At 48.8% G+C, this 21,366-nt stretch overlaps 1 protein-coding gene across 1 annotated transcript; it reads left to right on the forward strand.

Moving 5' to 3' along the window:
* Positions 1-13,924: 13,924 nt before the first annotated feature.
* Positions 13,925-16,342, forward strand: LOC140417768 (uncharacterized; the record flags this gene model as incomplete). The annotated part of the gene is made up of 2 exons (XM_072501236.1): positions 13,925-14,009; positions 15,259-16,342. A coding segment is annotated over exon 2 (654 nt), but the record flags the coding sequence as incomplete, so codon positions are not given.
* Positions 16,343-21,366: the final 5,024 nt, after the last annotated feature.

Genomic DNA, 21,366 nt, shown 5'->3' on the forward strand with positions numbered 1-21,366 from the left:
TTTCCTTTTGTGGGCCCCAATGGAGATCAGCTCTCCTCTGACCACCGCTTTTAGTGCTTCCCATACCACTCCCACAGGGACCTCGCCGTCGTCATTGACCTCCAGGTATCTCTCTATACACCCCCGCACTCTTGCACACACTCCCTCATCCGCCATCAATCCCACATCTAATCGCCAGAGTGCTCTCTGCTCCCTTTCCTCTCCTAATTCCAGGTCCACCCAATGTGGGGCATGGTCCGAAACTGCTATGGCTGAATACTCAGCTTCTTCCACCCTAGAGATCAACGACCTTCCCAAAACAAAAAAATCTATCGGGAGTACACTTTATGGACATGGGAGAAGAAGGAGAACTCCCTAGCCCTAGGTCTAAGAAATCGCCATGGATCCACTCCCCCCATTTGGTCCATAAACCCCTTAAGCACTTTGGCCGCTGCCGGCCTTCTTCCGGTCCTTGAGCTGGATCTATCCAGCCCCGGGTCCAGCACAGTATTAAAGTCCCCTCCTAAAATCAAGTTTCCTACCTCCAGGTCCGGTATATGCCCCAGCATCCGTCTCATAAATCCCGCATCGTCCCAGTTCGGGGCATATACATTAACCACACGACCTCCATTCCCTCCAGCCTGCCACTCACCATTACATATCTACCTCCGCTATCTGCTACGATGTTCTTTGCTTCAAATGCTACCCGTTTCCCCACCAAAATGGCCGCCCCTCTGTTCTTTGCATCTAGTCCTGAGTGGAACACCTGTCCCACCCATCCTTTCCTTAACCTAACTTGGTCCGCCACCTTTAGGTGCGTCTCTTGGAGCATAACCACGTCTGCCCTTAGTCCTTTCAAATGCGCGAGCACTCGGGCCCTTTTTATCGGTCCGTTCAGGCCTCTCACCTTCCACGTGATCAGCCTCACTAGGGGGCTACCTGCCCCCCTCCCGTGTCGACTAGCCATTACCTTCTCTAGGCCAGTCCCATATCCCGCCTCCGCACTCCCACTCGCTCTCCCAGCGTCGCATACCATCCTCGTCCACCCACTCTTTAGCCATTTCCTTTTGGATTTCCGCAGCAGCAACCCAGTTGTCCCCCCCTCCCCCGCTAGATCTCTTTCTAGCGTGATTGCTCCCCCCATATTACTTCCGTAAGTCAGCTGACTTCAACTGACCCCGGCTACTCCTGCTCACTCCTCGACCCCCCCATGTGGGGAACTCCCATCCGCCTTGTGCCTGTCTTCCCGCCGTATTCTTTCTGGCGCGGGAACATCCCTTTACCTGACCCACCTCTTGTGGCGCAGCTCCCTTTCCGCTCCCCCTCCCCTTCCTCATTCTCCATCTATGTCCCGTCTTTACCCCCTCACCGGGGTATGCGCCCACATTTCCCAATGTCTCCCCCCTTCCCAATTTACTTCTCAATTAACTTCAACCATAACATTAACAATAACAATTCCTGCAGCATCAGTCCCTCAGTTCCGATCCAATTTCTCCTCTTTGATCAAGGTCCATGCTTCCTCCGCCGTCTCGAAATAATGGTGTCTCTCCTGATACGTGGCCCATAGTCTTGCCGGCTGCAGCATCCCAAACTTCACCTTTTTATGCAACACCTCCTTGGCTCGGTTAAAACTCGCCCTCCTTCTCGCCACCTCCGCACTCCAATCCTGGTACACCCGTACCACTGCATTCTCCCATCTGCTACTCCGCACCGTTTTAGCCCATCTCAGGACCTCTTCTCTATCCTTAAGGCGGTGAAATCGCACGATTATCGCCCTGGGTGATTCGCCCGCTTTTGGTCTTCTCGCCGGGATCCGATGTGCCCACTCCACCTCCAAGGGGCCCGTAGGGGCCTCAGCACCCATCAGTGAGCTCAGCATCGTACTTGCATAAGCTCCACAGTCCGCTCCTTCTACACCCTCAGGGAGACCTAGTATCCGAAGGTTCTTCCTTCGCGCTCCGTTTTCTAGTGCCTCGATCCTTTCAGTACACTTTTTATGAAGTGCCTCGTGCGTCTGTGTCTTAACCGCCAGGCCCAGGATCTCATCCTCATTATCCGTCACCTTCTGCTCCACCACGCGGAGCTCTGTCTCCTGGGTCTTTTGTGTCTCCTTGAGCCCCTCAATTGCCTGTAGCATCGGGGTCAGCACCTCCCTCTTCAGCAGCTCCACGCACCGTCTCAAAAATCATCTTGCTCGGGCCCCCATGTCGCCTGAGCTTTCTCCGCCGCCATCTTGTGTCTTCTCCCTTTATGTCCCTTTCGTCGATGATTCCTCGCGCTGCAGCCGCCGCCGACGATATTTTCCTCCTTCGTTGGGGGGGGGGGGGGGACTCCCTACTCACTCACCCCACACCGGGTTGCGTCGCCCCAAAATTTCCCGTTGGGGCTCTTAAAAGAGCCCAAAGGTCCGTCGGAGCTGGAGCCGCCGAAACGTGCGGCTAGCTAGGCATCACCACAACCGGAAGTCCCTTAAATCAACTTTATGTTAAGCACACTGCATTGCATCTTTTTACTGTCTCTAACTCATATGAATTCCTTTTGAAGGGCTCTCATTCTTCCCTGTCTCCCATTCTCACTTCCAACAACAAGTGTGAGGAGCTCATGGAGCTACAGAGACAATCCGATCAGCTGCCTCTGCTGCTTTCCTCCCTTCCACGAGCCCACCGGGGCCAGACTTTTGTTTCTGAGCTCTGAACTCACACCTTTCTCCAGTCTCTCTGCCGTCTTCTCTCGTGCCCTTTCAGTGCTCCTGTTGTCCATGAGACCCACCTTCTGCTGTATTGACCCTATTCTCACTGAACGACCGATCACCCAACTTGCCCGTGTTAGCTGATTATGTCAACAGGTCTCTCTCTTCTGGTACTGTCCCTCTCACCTTTAAATCCACCGTCATCACCTATCTTAAAAAAGGGTCTATCCTCGGCCCCTCCTATTTCTCATCTAAAGCTGCCACTCGGTGACATCATCCCAAAGCACCGTGTTAGTTTTCACATGTACACTGACAACACCCAGCTCTACCTCACCACCATCCCTCTCCATTCCTCCTAAATGATCAAACTGCTTATCCCACATCCAGTACTGGACGAGCAGAAATTTGGATTAAAAATTGTTGAGGCCAAAGTCATTGTCTTCAGTTACCACTATAAATTCAGTTCCCTAACTACCGTGTCCATCCGTATGAGGTAATATTGGAATACATTTTCCTGTGTTTGTCAAGCCAGGAATCTTTATTTCGAAGCAAGAGAGACACACACAGCTATTCCGATAATAAATACATTTCTGAAGATTTTATTGGGTTACAAGATAGTGATTTCTTACAGATCTTCCCACCTTCAAGAGGGAATATCCTTATTGACATCTCACAATCTGATTTCTGATTAACCCAGCTATTTCTAATCTACAAGCTTCTTTTCCGAATTTCTTGTTACATTCCATAGATAATATTCTAAAGCTGCTGGAAAGCTGCTTCGGTAACTGGAGGTGGGGGGGGGGGGCACCTCGCCACCACCGCCCAATGATCCTGAGGTCAGGGAGCAGCCGGAACCCTCTGCCGTTGTGTAAAGGGACGCCTCTGGGGTGAAAATTGCACCGGGTGGAACAAGCCCTCGGTGGTCTCGCTCACACCCGTCCCCAAGGTGTCGAGCTCGGGGAGGCTGTGACTGCTCGGTGGTCGAAATATACTTTGATTTCTCGGTTTTCGCCCGGGAGTGTGATGTAATTTTGAGGGCCAGAGGTCGGGACGCCACTCTCCACACCGGGGGAGGCGTGTCATGATGCTTCTCTCCCCCGCCCCCAAGGAGGGGCACCGCTTACGGCCCTGCCACTGGTGTAGGTAGAGTGGCCATTAGGGCAAGTGCCACACCCACTCCAAAGTGGCCTTTTTCATGTTCGAATTTGAGGAGAACTAGACCGGGGGGTGGGGGGGTGGGGGGGGGGTGTTAGGGGAAGAGCAAGGTGGAATGATGTACTCTCATCCTAGGAAGTGATACGGAAGGAACGAGGCAAGGGAGGAAGAGAGAGCAAGGGGCACCGTTGGAGGAGGATAGTGACACAGGAGGGTGGGGCACCAGAGTTTGAAGGATGTCTGAGGTGGGGGTCTCCTGAGGCTCCGGTGAAGCTGGAGGGTGGGTGGATTGGGGAGTGAAGGCTGGGAGGGGGCCCAGGAAAAAACACAGTCCTTGCACCTACCCTAGGTCGACCACACCGATGTACTTGGCGCTGGTTCGAACGGTCTTCGGCCCAAGTATGGCTCAGCAAAAATACAGCCCACCCTGGAACGACCAGCCAATGGAACCAACCTCCTCCCTGCTGGAGGGGGCTCACAAAACCCACTGTCCACCCGATCCCCCTGTCCCGGAACAAGCACACCAGATTGAATAAGGCCTCTCCTGGCTCTCAGCCTGGGAGAGGCCCAGCAAACAAGTAGTCCAAAGGGCTTTACTCCCATCTTGTTTTGAAGTCGCCTCCTTGTTGTTATCCTCCTCTCCTTCCTTCTCTCACCTCTCCTTCTGTTACTCCCCTCTCCTTCCTCCAGGCAGCTCAGCAGCAACCAGCACTGGAAACAGGCAGCAAACTTGAGTAACAGCAAGAGCAACAGAGAGAGAGTGACAACATAGAGAGAGAGAGCAGCAACAGAGAGAGAGAGAGAGAGAGCAGCAACAGCAGAGAGAGAGAGCAGCAGCAGCAACAGAGAGAGAGAACAGCAACAACAGAGAGAGAGAGAGAGAGAGCAGCAGCAGCAACAGAGAGAGAGAGCAGCAGCAACACAGAGAGAGCAGCAACAGCGAGAGAGAGAGAGCAGCAAGAGCAACATAGAGAGGGAGAGAGCAGCAGCAACAGCAAAGAGAGAGCAGCAGCAACAGCAAAGAGAGAGCAGCAGCAACACAGAGAGAGAGCAGCAGCAACACAGAGAGAGCAGCAGCAACACAGAGAGAGCAGCAGCAACACAGAGAAAGAGCAGCAGCAACAGAGAGAGAGCAGCAGCAACAGAGAGAGAGCAGCAAGAGCAACATAGAGAGGGAGAGAGCAGCAGCAACAGCAGAGAGAGAGCAGCAACAACACAGAGAGAGCAGCAGCAACACAGAGAGAGAGCAGCAGCAACAGAGAGAGAGCAGCAGCAACAGAGAGAGAGCAGCAACAACAGAGAGATAGAGAGAGAGCAGCAACAGCAGAGAGAGAGAGAGCAGCAACAGCAGAGAGAGCAGCAGCAACAGAGAGAGCAGCAACAACAGAGTGAGAGAGCAGCAACAGAGAGAGAGCAGCAGCAACAGAGAGAGAGAGCAGCAACAACAGAGAGAGAGCAGCAACAGCAGAGAGAGAGCAGCAACAGCAGAGAGAGAGCAGCAACAGCAGAGAGAGAGAGAGAGCAGCAACAGCAGAGAGAGAGCAGCAACAGCAGAGAGAGAGCAGCAGCAACAGAGAGAGAGAGCAGCAACAGCGAGAGAGAGCAGCAACAACAGAGAGAGAGCAGCAGCAACAGCAGAGAGAGAGCAGCAGCAACAGAGAGAGAGAGCAGCAACAGCGAGAGAGAGAGCAGCAACAACAGAGAGAGAGAGAGAACAGCAGCAACAGAGAGAGAGCAGCAACAGCAGAGAGAGAGCAGCAACAACAGAGAGAGCAGCAGCAGAGAGAGAGAGAGCAGCAGCAACAGACAGAGAGAGAGAGAGCAGCAACAACAGAGCGAGAGAGAGAGCAGCAACAGCGAGAGAGAGAGAGCAGCAGCAACAGAGAGAGAGAGAGCAGCAACAACAGAGAGAGAGAGCAGCAACAGAGAGAGAGCAGCAACAGAGAGAGAGAGAGAGAGAGAGAGAGAGAACAGCAACAACAGAGAGAGAGAGCAGCAACAACACAGAGAGAGAGAGCAGCAACAACAGAGAGAGAGAGAGCAGCAACAACAGAGAGAGAGAGAGAGCAGCAGCACCACGGCAACAACCTCACAACACCAATGTCTGCACTGGGAGTGCCAGCTTCGGACCGGCCACGCTAAAGTGCCCCTTAATTTGGAATCAAATAATTGGGCTCTCTAAATTTATGATAGAAAATAATAATAATACTCATCTGTGTCACAATTTCAGTGTTTTCAAGTTTAAAATCTCCTGCTCCAACCTTCAGCTGGAAAGATATCAGAAGCTTTGGAAGGAGCTGTAAAAGGAAATTACAATGGTCAGAAATGTTAGTCGAGGTTAGAAATTAAGATCAGAGAACATTTATCTTGGTTGGAGTTTGCCGGGTGTAAATCCTCTCCTAACCCCCGGTAAAAGGAGTTTCCAAAATCCATCACTCTTCGAGTCCAGGATAGAAGTTCCAAACATTCTCTCCCCTGGTTGCCAGTCCCGGCTCCATTCCTCCCTCCGCCTCACCGCCCGAAACAGCCGCGCTCGCAGACCTCCGAGCACAGTGACACTGCGCATGCTCCAAACAGAGCCCTTGCGTCTGCGCACTGGGTTCCTGTGCAGTGAACAGGGCACATTCACAGCCGCAGGGAATGTTGGGTAATAGCCGCACCATTGAAACCGCAAACAGTTAATACACAATAACTTGGTTACTAATTGATAAAAATAATCAAACGAATTGTCAATGAGAATTCTGCTATTCTCCATTTCTCAAAATGATTAAATGCTGCTCTCCTGTGGAAGAATGCAAAACTTAAGGTTTTTTCCCCAATGGGTTCTTCCTCTCTCCTCCCCAGAAGATGCAAACTGTTCCTGGGTTCAATCCCAGAATCAGTAATTCCTCTATCTTCTTCCCTCTTTCTCGTGATACTGAATGTTCAGTGTAACTCGGCTCACCATGTCTGTACTGACTCTGTACAAGAGCTGCCACTTTTCCTGGTTAAATTCCATTTGCCACTGTTCTGCCCATATGACCAGCCCATCTGTATCATCCCATAATTTAAAGCTTGTGTCCTCGCTAGTTACCACACCAACAATTTTCCATCTGCAAACTTATCGATCATACCTTCAGATATTTCAACACCTCGATTTTATATAATTACTATTGGTGGCTGAGGATGCACCAGGATCTCCATCAGCACCTCAACCTGTGTTTCTTTCCTGTGCGACAATCGGGAACTTTAATAACTCTGGAGAAACAATGCTGAGAAAGCTGATGTTCTGGTCAAGGCTAATAACTGGGTGCTGCCATGCCTGTCTCTGAATTTACTCTGCCCCTGTTCACTGCAGTGTTAATGTAAGCCTACTTATGACAATAATAAAGATTATTATTATTACTTTTGAATTCCAATGCCTCAATGAAGAGGCAGAGAGGGATCTCTGCCAAAGATCTGCGGATCGAGAAACAACTTCTCCAATCGCAGAAAGATCACAGGAGAAACACATGACTCTGAGTAGATGCCATCCTCCAAATGAGGAACAGCCGACAACCTAACAACAGAGGAGGAGCAGGTCATGAAGGTGTGGCAATCGCTGGGACTTCCTGTGTGAGCAGTTCAGCTGGAATTCCATCCTTGCCGGGCACCTTTCTGCTTGCTCAGCAATCAATGGCCTTTCCCAGTTCCAGTGACGAGGGTTCCTCGTCCAACGCAACCATGACAGGAAGCTGCAGGAGAGTCAAACAGAGACTGGGAGATGCACTTCTCACAGGGGTACAGCTCACTGTTGTGTTCAACCCAGCGTGACATGTTTACTTCTGTTAGTGAGAACTTGACCATAATCCATAATCAAAGGCAGCTAAGATTCCTGGACGCAGGCTGCTCCAGTGTTTATTTCCACAGTATCTCCATGTTTTACACAATGGTCTTGGCAACGTTCAAGTCCCAAGTGATGCTTTGTTCCAGCTCTTGGGTTTATGTTGGGCATTGGGTCGGCTTTGCTTTTTGCTTCAATGACAGATGTCATCTCTGCTGAGTGGGCCTCAAACCAGTCTTTGTTGTGGGTTCCACCTTTACCAAATGTTGCTGCTGCTGTGTCAGAAATGATTCAATCAGCGACTTCCAGGTTTCATCAATATCAATGTTGATTGATTACGTTTCTATTCATGAGCCTGTGAAATATTTTACGGTTTTATTTCATGTTGATAACGGGTTTGATTTTACACCAAAAAACTATTTAGGATTAAAGTAAAAAATCATAATGTTATTGCAAATGTCATCATTATTTATTGCAAATCTGTTGCTGGGAGAGATCTTGAATTAGGGCAGGATGGTAGCACAGTTGCTTCACAGCTCCAGGATCCCAGTTTGATTCCCGGCTTGGGTCACTGTCTGTGCGGAGTCTCCCCAAGTATGTGTGGAATTCCTCCGGGTGCTCCGGTTTCCTCCCACAGTCCAAAGATGTGCAGGTTAGGTGGATTGGCCATGATAAATTGCCCTTCATGTCCAGAAAGATTAGGTGGGGTTACTGGCTTTGAGGATAAGACGGAGGTGTGGGGTTAAGTGGGGGGCTCTTTCCAAGGGCAGGTGTAGACTCGCTGGGCCGAATGGCCTCCTTCTGCTCTGTAACTTAAATGATTCTAAGAGGAAAGATGATTTTAAAAATAGACACTGCGGCCCCACAAATCAGTGATGAATCCAGAATATTAAACTGCAGCCAGTTACCAGCAGAAATAAACCAAATATTGTAAGACTATCGATCTTGTATGTGATTAACAGCAGCAATAACAGCAGAAAAAGACTCTTCAATCACTCATGAAGCTGTTGATGTGTCAAGAGGTTAAATGACCGAGTGAATCCCTTTCCACACACAGAGCAGATGAACGCTCTTTTCCCAGTGTGAGTATGTTGGTGTGCAACGAGAGTGGATGACTGCCTGAAATTTTTCCCACACGGAGTACAACAGAGTGGCTTCTCCTCAGTGTGAATTCTCTTCTGTATCAGAAGGCTGGATAATGAATGAGTCCCTTCCCACACACGGAGCAAGTGAATGGTCTTTCCCCAGTGTGAACATGCTGATGTACATTGAGGTTAGACAACCGGCTGAGGGCGGCATGTGGCGCAGTGGTTAGCACTGGGACTATGGCGCTGAGGACCCGGGTTTGAATCCCAGCCCGGGGTCACTGTCCGTGTGTAGTTTGCACATTCTCCCCATGTCTGCATGGGTTACACCCCACAACCCAATGATATACAGGTTAGGTGGATTGGCCACCATACATTGCCCCTTAATTGGAAAAAAATAATAATTGGATACTCTAAATTTATTTTTAAAAAGATAATTGCCTGAACCTCTTTTCACAGTGAGTGCAGCTGAATGGCCTCTCCTCAGTGTGAATTTGCTGGTGTGACATGAGGCTGGCTGACCTACTGAATCGCTTCCCACTCACAGAACAGATGATTGGCTTCTCCCCAGTGTGACTGCGTCAATGCTTTTCTAGCTGAGATGAACATTTGAACCGTTTCCCACAGTCCCCACATTTCCACACTTCCTCCATGGTGCCGGTGTCCTTGTGTCTCTCCAGGTTGGATGATCAGTTGAACCCTCGTCCACACACAGAACACGTGCACGGTGTCTCCCTGCTGTGAATGGTATGATGTTTTTATCAGGCTGTGTAACTTGTTAAAGTTATTTCCACAGTCAGTTCACTGGAACACTCTCACTCGAGGAGTCTGTTTCTCTGTTTTTTTCCAGTCAAACTGAAATCTTTTCTCACAGATGATGTTCAGCTCCCAATGAATCGAGTGAATGTGACAGATCTCGATGTGATGTTTAGTTCAAGTTAAGGAGCAAAAGGGGCTGTTTAGCACAAGGTTAAATCGCTAGCTTTGAATGCAGACCAAGGCAAGCCAGCAGCATGGTTCAATTCCCGTACCAGCCTCCCCAAACAGGCGCCGGAATGTGGCAACTAGGGGCTTTTCACAGTAACTTCATTTGTAGCCTACTTGTGACAATAAGTGATTCTCATTCATTTTCATTTCAAGTTACCTGTCTCTAAAACCTCCCTTTCTAATACCCGACAAACCAGGGAGCTGACAATGATTGTGAAGGGTTTGCTGCCCCCCCACCCCCTGCCCCCGGGCCTGTCACCGCGGTAAACACGGGGCCTGCGGACTCTTATTCGGGGCCTCAGCCAGAAGTTGATAAAGTTTCCAGTACAGCCGCGGTTTCTATTCCTACCCTGTGCCCACAATCTCCTCCCGAACTGTCCGCTCCTCCTCACTCTCTCACCATGACTGACACTGAGCATACACCCACATTGCACTTGCGCACTGCTTGCTGCCATTTTGGGAGAGGATGGCGGGGCTTTTGTTCAGGGAGCGGAGCGCGAGGCGGCCATCTTTGTGAGGAAAGATGGAGTAGGCGGGGCATCCTCCCCAGTGGTCACCCGGGCAACCTGCGGCCATCGCCATCTTGTGGCGGTGATTTTCTATCCGAGTCTTTAGTGAAGGAATGAACAATGAGCTTCACTCATTGTGAAGAAGGTCTGAAATCAGATTTACAGCCAGATATCTGTAAGAACCACAAAGTTCACATTCAGTATGTTTGTCAAATGAAATCACAATGCTGCAAACACTCAGTTCTGAAGAAGAATCAGATTGCATTGGAATATTAACTCTCTTTCTCTCTCTTCACAGGAGCTGCCAAACCTGCTGAGGATTTCCACAACTTTCTGTTTTCACTTCACATTTCCAGCTTCCGCAGAGTTTTACTTAAATTATTATGTTTTTGAAATTTTGTTACATAACCGGTTGAATGTAAAGCAATTGTCACCATTTAAATGTCCAAATCAGTGATATTTATTTGTTTAACTGAGACTGGGCTGTTCAGGAGCAAAGTCAGAAATCACTTCACAGAAAATATAGTGACATCTGGAATTCTGTTCAGATTCTGTCAATAGAAACTATAAAAACTGAGATTCATAGAAATTTGTGAGGTGAGAGTATGAAGGGTTGTGGAATCAAGGGAGATGGATGGATTTAACAAACAGATCAGACATCTGCAAACTGGAGCTTAATGTCTGAGGTTGGAGTGATTCTGGTTTTGTTTTGAGGGTGGTGTAAGTTTCCCGTCTGTTCTGGAGATTATCTGCGCAGCCATGGGTAATTTACTGGAGGTGAGGTGCAGAGAGGAAAATGGGGAAGGAAGTTGGTGCAGTGACACAACCTTCTCAGATCCCAGTTTTCACTGAGTAAGGGTCTGGGGTGTTTCTGTTGATGAGGATCATGGTTTCCACATCGTTATAGAGTAGGTGAAGGATGGTGACAGGTTTCCGAGAGCAGCCACATTTGAGGAGAAGACTGAATAAAATTTCATGGTTGACAGTATAAGGTGGCCCACGATCATCTCCCACGTCAACATTGCTATCATCAAGATGCTAATCAGTCAGAGCCAGCTCTGCTGGGTGGGACATGGTGGGCGCGATTCTCCGCTCCCGCGCCGGTTGGGAGAATCACCTGGCGCCCCGTTTTTCCCCGCGACGCCGGTCTGACGCCCTCCCGTGATTCCCCCAAGCGAGAATGGCCCTGTCGAGTTCTGCACGGCGCAGGCCAGAGAATCACCCGGGACACCCAAAATGGCGATTCTCCGCTGCACCCGCTATTCTCCGGCCCGGATGGGTCGAGCGGCCTGCCCAAAACGACGGCTTCCCGCCGGCACCATCCACACCTGGTCGCTGCCGGCGGGAACAGCACGGGAACACTGGGGGGGGGGGGCGGCATGTGGGAGGGGGGCGAGGGGGGGTTCTTTCACCGGGGTAGGACTCAAAAGGGGTCTGGCCCGCCAATCGGTGCCCACCGATTGGCGGTCCAGCCTCTCTGAAGGAGGACCTCCTTTCCTCCACGCCCCGCAAGATACATCCGACATCTTCTTGCGGGGCGACCTCGGGGAGCACGGCAACCCGCGCATGCGTGAGTGACGGCAGTTACGCGGCAGATGACGTGGCGCCGCTTTTATGCGGCGCCAATGCCCGGCGCGTGCTGATGACGGTGCTTTCACGACACGCCCCCCGAGTTTCTCGCGGACCCGATCCTAGCCCATTTTCGGGTCCTGAATCTGTCTACGGCGTTCATGATGGCGTGGGCACTTAGTCGCGGGAGCGGAGAATCGCACCCGTTGTTTCTGTGTCTGACACCAGACTCCCAAGTGCACACTTCTCTATTCAGTACTTAGTCATGGTAGCAGACCCTCAGGAGGTCAGCAGAAAAGCTTTAGCGATGTCCTCAACACACTCCTTCAAAAGATCAAAGATGCACACCAACTTAATAATAATAAGCTTTATTGCCACAAGTAGGCTTATATTAACACTGCAATTAAGTTACTGTGAAAGCCCCTAGTTTGGGTACGCAGAGGAAGAATTCAGAATATCCAATTCACCTAACAGCATGTCTTTCAGGACATGGGGGAAGAAACCGGGGCACCCAGAGGAAACACACGCAGACACGGGGAGAACGTGCAGACTCCACACAGACAGTGACTCAAGCCGGGAATCGAACCTTGGACCCTGGCGCTGTGAAGCATCAGTGCTAACCACTGTCCTACCGTGAACATGTCCAGGGAATGACGAAATAATTAGCTTCACATTGGTAAATAATCGAATCCTGAGTAAGGGAGAGAATTTTTAAAATCTGCAAAAGATAAACAGAACAATGAATAGTCAGTATGAATTTAAAATGGTAAAATCTTGTCTGACCAAAGTTGTGTGTTTTGCTGCTGGTGTGCGTGCTGCTTACCATTTGGTGTCAGCAACCTTCCTTTCCAGTGTGGTTCCTGACAATTCCATTGAGTGATTTGAATGGTACGATTACAGTCAGAGAGTTTTTCCAGGAGTGAAAGATGCGCTTTAACCCATTATACTAATATAATAATAATCGCTTATTGTCACAAGTAGGCTTCAATGAAGTTACTGTGAAAAGCCCCTAGTCCCCACATTCCGGTGCCTGTTCGGGGAGGCCGGTATGGGCCTCCATGTGTGTCCACATCAAGCACCTATTTACTCTAATCCCATTTTCCAGCACTCAGTCCGTAGCCTTCCATGCTACAGCATTTCAAATGGTCATCAAAATACTTCTTAAAATGTTGTGAAGGTTCCCGTCTCTCCCACACTTTCAGGCAGTGGGTTCCAGATTCCCACCGCCCTCTGGGTGAAGACGTTTTTCCTCGCATCTCCTATAAACCTCCTGTCAGTACCCGAAATCTATGACCCTTCTTATTGACCCCTCCGTTAACTAAGGGGAAAGTTTCCTTTCCCGGCCCACTGGTTATTGACCCTTCCACTCAGGGGAAAGGTTCCTTCCTGTTCATCCCATCTATTCACCATTAATTCACTCAATAATTTTATATACCTCAATCAGGTCCCTCTCAGCCTTCTCTGCTCCAAGGAAAACAACCCCAGACTATCCAGTTTCTTTTGTTAGCTGAAATATTCCAGCCCAGGCTATCCTGGTGAATCTACTCTGCATCCTCTCGAGTGCAATCACTTCCTTCCAGAACTGCACACACTACTCCAGCTGTGGTCTAACCAGCATTTTATACAGCTCCATTATAACCTCCTTGCTCTTACATTCTATGCCTCAGTTAATAAAGGCAAGTATTCCATATTCCTTTTTAATCACCCTGTCTATCTGGCCTCCTGTCTTCAGGGACCTATGGATATGCCTACCAAGGTCCCTCTGATATTCTGCACTTCCTCGCGTCCTACCATTCATTGTTTATTCTCGTGTTTGCAGATTCTTTACCCAGCGCGAAACCCGCTGTGTAAAACTTGACATTCCACAGGCCCCACTTTCCTGGAACAACATAAAGAATCTGCTGCTTTCGATCCCTTCATTTTCCCCTCATCTGTTTAAAGCCACAAACAGAAAGGTCCAGTTTTCTCCTGGAGTTGAGACAAATCAGCTTTCAAAATGATGCAGAGTTTCAGCCAATGAGGGAGATCCGGGCTGAGCCCCGCCCTTCATTCACCCTGGTTGGTTGGAGGACCAGCCGCTCCCGCTCGGACCTCCAATCCCGCCCCTATTCCAAATAGCCCGGAGCTGCCGTCAATCACTCCCCGGACACGGCAATCTGGAGCATGCGCAGTGCCTGGAGTAGCTCCTGTTGAGGTGGTTGTTCGGAGATTGCCCGTCGATTTGATACCGCCGGGTAAGTCATGAGGGAGGGATGGAGCCGGCGGCTTCATAAAAACCGTGTGCAGGCCCCAAGCCCCGAATACAAAGCTCGGATACAGCAGCTGAACCGGCAAAAGCTGCTCGGACTTTTCCCCGAGACAGGCCCGAGTGGCCGGGCGTATGCAGAGGGAGCGAGAGCCCCGGCTTTGCTGCGCCTCCCATTCACTCTGATTGGCTGGAGGACCAGCCGCTCTTTTTTGGTCTTCCAGCCCCGCCCCCTGGTTTGCAGCTGCGGGGCTTCTCCCTTCCTCCCGGGAACAGTCCCAGGTTAACGGGCACCATCCTGCTTCAGCCACTGGAGGATGGTTCACATCAGAGGATGGGGGAGGGGGGACAATAAATAAGAGCTTACACTTTGCACTCAAATCAATGAGGACTCTGATCTCTGGCAAGGAAGGAAACCCTGGCAGGTGGGCAGGGAGGATTCACAAACACCTGCTGGAGGCCCCAAACCCCCAATAAGACCCATTGAGTTTATTATCAGTCTGCAGACAGGAGCTCGAGAACTGAACTCAGGGAGAGGAGAGGGAGGGAGAAAACTGGGAGTGGAAGAAATAAATGGTGCGGATGGTGAGATGGGTTTGGATTTCAGCCCAGGGAGGAGGGAGAGTGTGTGGGACGGGGATTTACAACTTTGGGGGAACAAGAGAGGAAAAAATGTTCCAGAGAAACTAGAATTGTCTGTTCAAAATTTCTATCCTGGATTGACAGAAATGGCTTTTGTAAACTCCTTTCACAGAGGGTTAGAATTGGAGAATTTGCACACAACAAACTGAACCCAACAAAAAGGTTTGTCTTTTTGCGAATTCTCTCCTGCATTGACAGTGATGACTTTTGTAACATGAGAGATTACAGCTCTCAGGAAAGATTAAATGGAGAGGGGCGATGTGAGAGAGTGACCATCAATAAACAACAAGTCATAAATATAAGATAGTTATGAATAAATCCAAGGGAACAATACAGACAAAATTATTTACCACAGGTTCAGAATGTGCAACTCATTACCATGCAAAGGAGTTGAGGAAAGTGCTGAGATGTTTTCAAAAGGAAACGGGACAAACACATGAGAGAAAATGGAATCGAAAATCAGCTGAAAGGCTGAGATTTGATAGGTGGGACAGTCGGAGATGTGTGCCGAGTATGGACAGCAGCAGAATCTGTGACAAAATGGCCTGTTTGTGTCTTATACATTCACAGTATTACAATGTAATCTCCTTTTACAGAATATTTGCAGATGCAAACATCATGTCGAGATCTGACAGAGTCACTTGATTCATCAGGACCGGCCTTTCAACGTGGAAGGAGAAATGTTTGTCTGTTTCGTCTTTTCGAAAAATTTCAAAAATCACTGTGATTGGAAAAGCACTGAGACACAGACATCTAAGTAATTTTCCACAGTTAGCTGGAACTGAGTTTTAATCAATCACACAGCATGAAATTAAATTGCAGCATTTACATCAGGGAGACACCGTACTCTGGCTTTAACTGATGATCCAAGCTGGAGAGACACAAGGACATTCGGACCAGAGGAATCAAGAAGCAGCAATAGGACATTCAGCCCTGTGAGCTGATTAATGTTTAATAACATCACAGCTGATCTGATATTGACCTCAAATCTGCATCCCACCTACACCTGATAACTTGTCGATAACCATGGAGAAACCGTGGAAATGTGGGGACTGTGGGATGGGATTCAATTACCCGTCTGAATTGGAAACTCATCAACGTATTCACACTGGGGAAAGGCCATTCACCTGCTCCGTGTGTGGGAAGGGATTCACTCGGTCATCATATCTCCTGACACACCAACTTGTTCATACTGATCAGAGACCGTTTAAATGTGCTGACTGTGGAAAGAGCTTTAAACGCAGAAAGCATTTACTGACACATCAACGCACTTACACTGGGGAGAGGCCATTCACCTGTTTGGAATGTGGGAAGCGATTTAATGCTTCGTCAAACCTCCGGGCTCACCATCAGGTCCATTCCGACCAGAGACCGTTCAAATGTGCTGACTGTGAAAAGAGCTTTAAAAGCAGAAAGGATTTACTGACACACCAACACCATCACACTGGAGAGAAGCCATTCACCTGCTCCGTGTGTGGGAAGGGATTCACTCAATCATCACTCCTCCTGAGACACCAACTTGTTCATACTGATCAGCGACGTTTTAAATGTGCTGACTGTGAGAAGAGCTTTAAAAGTAAAATGAATTTACTGATCCATCAACGCACTCACACTGGGGCGAGGCCGTTCACCTGCTCCGTGTGTGAGAAGGGATTCATTTGTTCATCCCAGCTTCAGCAACACCAATGAGTTCACACTGGGCAGAGACCGTACTCTTGCCCCGTGTGTGACAAGAAATTTACTCAGTCATCCCACCTGATGACACACCGACTTGTTCACACTGACCAGAAACCTTTTAAATGTTCTGACTGTGAAAAAAGATTTAAAAGTGAACAGGATCTGCTGAAACACCAGCGAGTTCACTGAAACAGAATCATAGAATTTACAGTGCAGAAGGAGGGCATTCAGCCCATCGAGTGCACCAGCCCTTGCAAAGAGCACCTTACTTAAGCCCATACCTTTAACCTAACCCATAACCCAACCTAACCTTTTTGGACACAAAGAGCAATTTAGCATGGCCAATCCACCTGATCTACACATTTTTACACTTGTGGGAGGAAACTGGAGCACCCGGAGGAAACCCACGCAGACATGGGGAGAACGTGCAAACTCTGCACAGACAGTAAGCCAAGCTGGGAATTCTGGGACCCTGGAGCTTTGAAGCAACAGTGCTAACCACTTTGCTACCTACATAGTTACATAGAATTTACAGTGCAGAAGGAGGCCATTTGGCCCATCGAGTCTGCACCGGCTCTTGGAAAGAGCACCCTAACCAAGGTCAACACCTCCACCCTATCCCCATAACCCAGTAACCCCACCCAACACTAAGGACAATTTTGGACACTAAGGGCAATTTATCATGGCCAATCCACCTAACCTGCACATCTTTGGACTGTGGGAGGAAACCGGAGCACCCGGAGGAAACCCACGCACACACTGGGAGGATGTGCAGACTCCGCACAGACAGTGACCCAAGCCGGAATCGAACATGGGACCCTGGAGCTGAGAAGCAATTGTGCTATCCACAATGCTACCGTGCTGCCCATAAATGATCTACCATTATCTACCATGTGGCCTACACATGGGAGCGGTACTGGGAGAGGCTGTTCAACTGCTCCGTGTGTGGAAGGCAATTCACTCAGTCAAACAACCTGCACAGACATCAGCAAGTTCACAGGCAACAGCAGTGTTTGGATTCAGCTGTTGTTGCTGCTGTTAGTCACATTCAGGACTGAATGATGCCTGGACGTCCGTTCCAGTGGGGCTCCACAGTTTCCGGTATATATCAATGATTTAGACTTAAATGTATGCACCAGGATTATACAAAAGTTGCTCATGTGTTTTAGACAATGAGGGAGAAAGCCACGGACTGGGTCAGGTGGACAGAAAAGTGGTGAATGGAACTTTAGATAATGAGAGGTTAGGAACACACTTCAATTAACTCCTGATAAAAATAAGGTCACTTCAGGATAATGGAAAAAATTGTTTGGTGGGGAAGCTACAAATAATCCTTTAAAAAAATAAAATTCAAAGTACCCAATTATTATTATTATTTTTTCCAATTCAGGGGCATGTAGCCTGACCAATCCACCTAACCTGCACATCTTTGGGTTGTGGGGTGAAACCGCGACAGACATGGGGAGAATGTGCAAACTCCACACGGACAATGACGCAGGGCTGGGATTCAAACCTGGGTTCTCAGCGCTGTAGTCCCAGTGCTGACCACTGCTCCACGTGCTGCCCTAGCTACAAATAATTCTAATAACTTTATTGAACAGTTCTCAAATGGAAAGACACTTGACCACATTAAAACTAAGGATCTGCAATAGACGTTTGATCTAGCAAGTCATATTTAGGGCAAGGTTATAAACAGAGGGCATTAATTTAATGTGATTAGAAAAAGAGGCAATGCTGAGCAAGGCTGGGACAGTGGGCAAAGAAGTGGCAGATGGAATACAATGTGGAAAAGTGTGAGGTTATGCACTTTGGAAGGAGAAATGGAGGCATAGACTATTTTCTAAATGGGGAAATGCTGAGGAAATCACAAGCACAAAGGGACTTGGGAGTCCTTGTTCAAGATTCTCTTCAGGTTAACGTGCCGGTGCACTGCAGCCTCACGGCGTCGAGGTCCCAGGTTCGATCCTGGCTCTGGGTCACTGTCCGTGTGGAGTTTGCACATTCTCCCCATGTTTGCGTGGGTTTCGCCCCCACAACCCAAAGATGTGCAGTGTAGATGGATTGGCCATGCTAAACTTCCCCTTAATTGGAAAAAATGAATTGTTTTTAAAAGGTTAACGTGCAGGTTCAGTCGGCAGTTAGGAAGGCAAATGCAATGTATTCATGTCGAGAGGGCTCGAATACAAGACCAGGGATGTAATTCTGAGGCTATATAAGGCTCTGATCAGACCCCATTTGGAGTATTATGAGCAGTTTTGGTCCCCGTATCTAAGAAGGATGTGTTGGCCTTGGAAAAGGTCCAGAGGAGGTTTACAAGAATGATCCCTGGAATGAAGAGCTTGTCGTATGAGGAACGGTTGAGGACTCTGGGTCTGTACTCGGAGTTTAGAAGGATATGGGGGTATCTGATTAAAACTTACAGAATACTGTGGGACCTGGGTAGAGTGGACATGAAGAAGATGTTTCCACTTGTAGGAAATTATTCCTTAAAACTCTCCCAAAAATGCTTCTGGCAGGAAAATCAGCAGGCATTGGAAAATAAATAGAAATCGCGGCAACATGTTCATTTTAACCGACCCTCCAGTGAACCCCCCCCCTCCAATCCCGAGCAAACTGCACACCCAGATATCGAAAGAGAACCCCTGCCCTACGGAATGGCAGGCCCCCCCCACCCCTGCCCACACCCCGGCCGAAACACCGCAAAATACTCACTCTTGTCTAGATTTAATTTGTACACCGAGAAAGACCCAAACACCCGAAGCAGCTCCAATATTCCCCCTCTTGACACACACACTCGGTTCCGACACATATAATAACAAGTCACCGGCATACAAGGCACCCTATGCCCTATTCACCGCCCCCCCCCCCCCCCGCACTATCCCTTTCCATACCCCAAAACCTCTTAACGCGATGGCTAACGGCTCAATCGCGAGAGTGCAAACAGCAGCGGGGACATAGGACATCCCTGCCTAGTCCTACAGTGGAGAGAAAAGTCTCTCAAGCTGATGGTTTTTGTGCGGACACTGGCCCCGGCTCCTCATACAGTAGCTTTACCTAGTCCACAAATCGTGGACCAATCCCAAACCACTCCAGAACTGCTATCAAGCCGGTGCAGACTCAAAGGGCCTCCTTCTGCACTGTAAATTCAATGATAATCTATGATTAATCTAGGACAAAAGTTCGGCACAACATCGTGGGCCAAAGGGCCTGTTCTGTGCTGTATTTTCTATGTTCTATGTTCTAAGTGCCCCCATTCTATTTGGTCAAATGCTTTCTCGGCGTCCACTGCCACAACCACCTCTGTTTCCTTCCCCTCCGCCGGTGCCATAACCACGGTCAATACATAAGAACATAAGAACTAGGAGCAGAAGTAGGCCATCTGGCCCCTCGAGCCTGCTCCACCATTCAATGAGATCATGGCTGATCTTTTGTGGACTCAGCTTCACTTTCCGACCCGAACACCGTAACCCTTAATCCCTTTATTTTTCAAAAAACTATCTATCTTTATCTTAAAAACATTGAAAGGAGCCTCTACTGTTTCACTGGGCAAGGAATTCCATAGATTCACAACCCTTTGGGTGAAGAAGTTCCTCCTAACTCAGTCCTAAATCTACTTCCCCTTATTTTGAGGCTATGCCCCCTAGTTCTGCTTTCACCCACCAGTGGAAACAACCTGCCCGCATCTATCCCATCTATTCCCTTCATAATCTTATATGTTTCTATAAGATCCCCCCTCATCCTTCTAAATTCCAACGAGTACAATCCCAGTCTATTCAACCTCTCCTCGTAATCCAACCCCTTCAGCTCTGGGATTAACCTAGTGAATCTCCTCTGCACACCCTCCAAGTCCTTTCTCAAGTAAGGAGACCAAAACTGAACACAATACTCCAGGTGTGGCCTCACTAACACCTTATACAATTGCAGCAGAACCTCCCTAGTCTTAAACTCCATCCCTCTAGCAATGAAGGACAAAATTCCATTTGCCTTCTTAATCACCTGTTGCACCCTCTTAATATTTGAAAAGAGCTGCCTCCCTCACACAAACCCCGTCTGATCTTCACCTGTCACCTTCAGGAGGCACTCCTCCTGCCTACCTGCCAGTATCTTCGCTAATACCTTTGCGTTCATGTTTAAAAGTGATATGGGCCTAAACAACCCACACTCCGTCGGACCCTTATCTTTTTAAGCAACAGGGAAACCGATGCCTGCCCCAAAGTTTGTGGTAACACCCCCTTCCCTCTCGCCTCCTCAAATATCTCCATCATCAGGGGTGCCAGCTTATCCTGCAGACACACCAGCGAGTTCACACTGGGGAGAGGCCATTCACTTGTTCTCAGTGTGGGAAGGGATTACATAGAAAATAGGAGCAGGATGAGACCATTTGGCCCTTTGCGCCTGCTCTGCGATTCATTATTATCATGGCTTATCATCCAACTCAATAGCTTAATCCCGATTTCCCCTCTATATCCTTTGATTTCCTTTGCCCTAAGTGCTATATCTAACTGTTCCCTGAAAACATACAATGTATTGGCCTCAACTATTTCCTGTGGTAACAAATTCCACAAGCTCACCACTCTCTGATGAAATTACTCATCTCTGTCCTAAATGGTCTATCCCGTATCCTCAGACTGCGACCTCTGGTTCTGTACACTCCCACCACCGGGAAAATCTTTCCTGCATCTACCCTGTCGAGTCCTGTTCGAATATTATAGATTTCTATGAGGTCCCCTCCCATTCTTCTGAACTCCAGTAAATACAATCCTAACTGATTCAATCTCTCATACGTCAGCCCACCATCCCAGGAATCAGTCTGGTAAACCTTTGCTGCACTCCCTCTAGAGCAAGAACATCCTTCCTCAGATAAGGAGACCAATACTGCGTACAATATTCCAGGTATGGCATCGCCAAGGCCCTGTATAATGATAGCAAGATATTCCTGCTGCTGTACTCAAATCCGTTCGCAATGAAGGCTAGCATATCATTTACCTTCTTTACCGCCTGCTGTAGCTGCATGCTTTCCTTCAGTG

Source organism: Scyliorhinus torazame, chromosome 5 (assembly GCF_047496885.1).
Source record: "Scyliorhinus torazame isolate Kashiwa2021f chromosome 5, sScyTor2.1, whole genome shotgun sequence".
In the NCBI taxonomy this organism is placed as follows: Eukaryota; Metazoa; Chordata; class Chondrichthyes; order Carcharhiniformes; family Scyliorhinidae; genus Scyliorhinus; species Scyliorhinus torazame.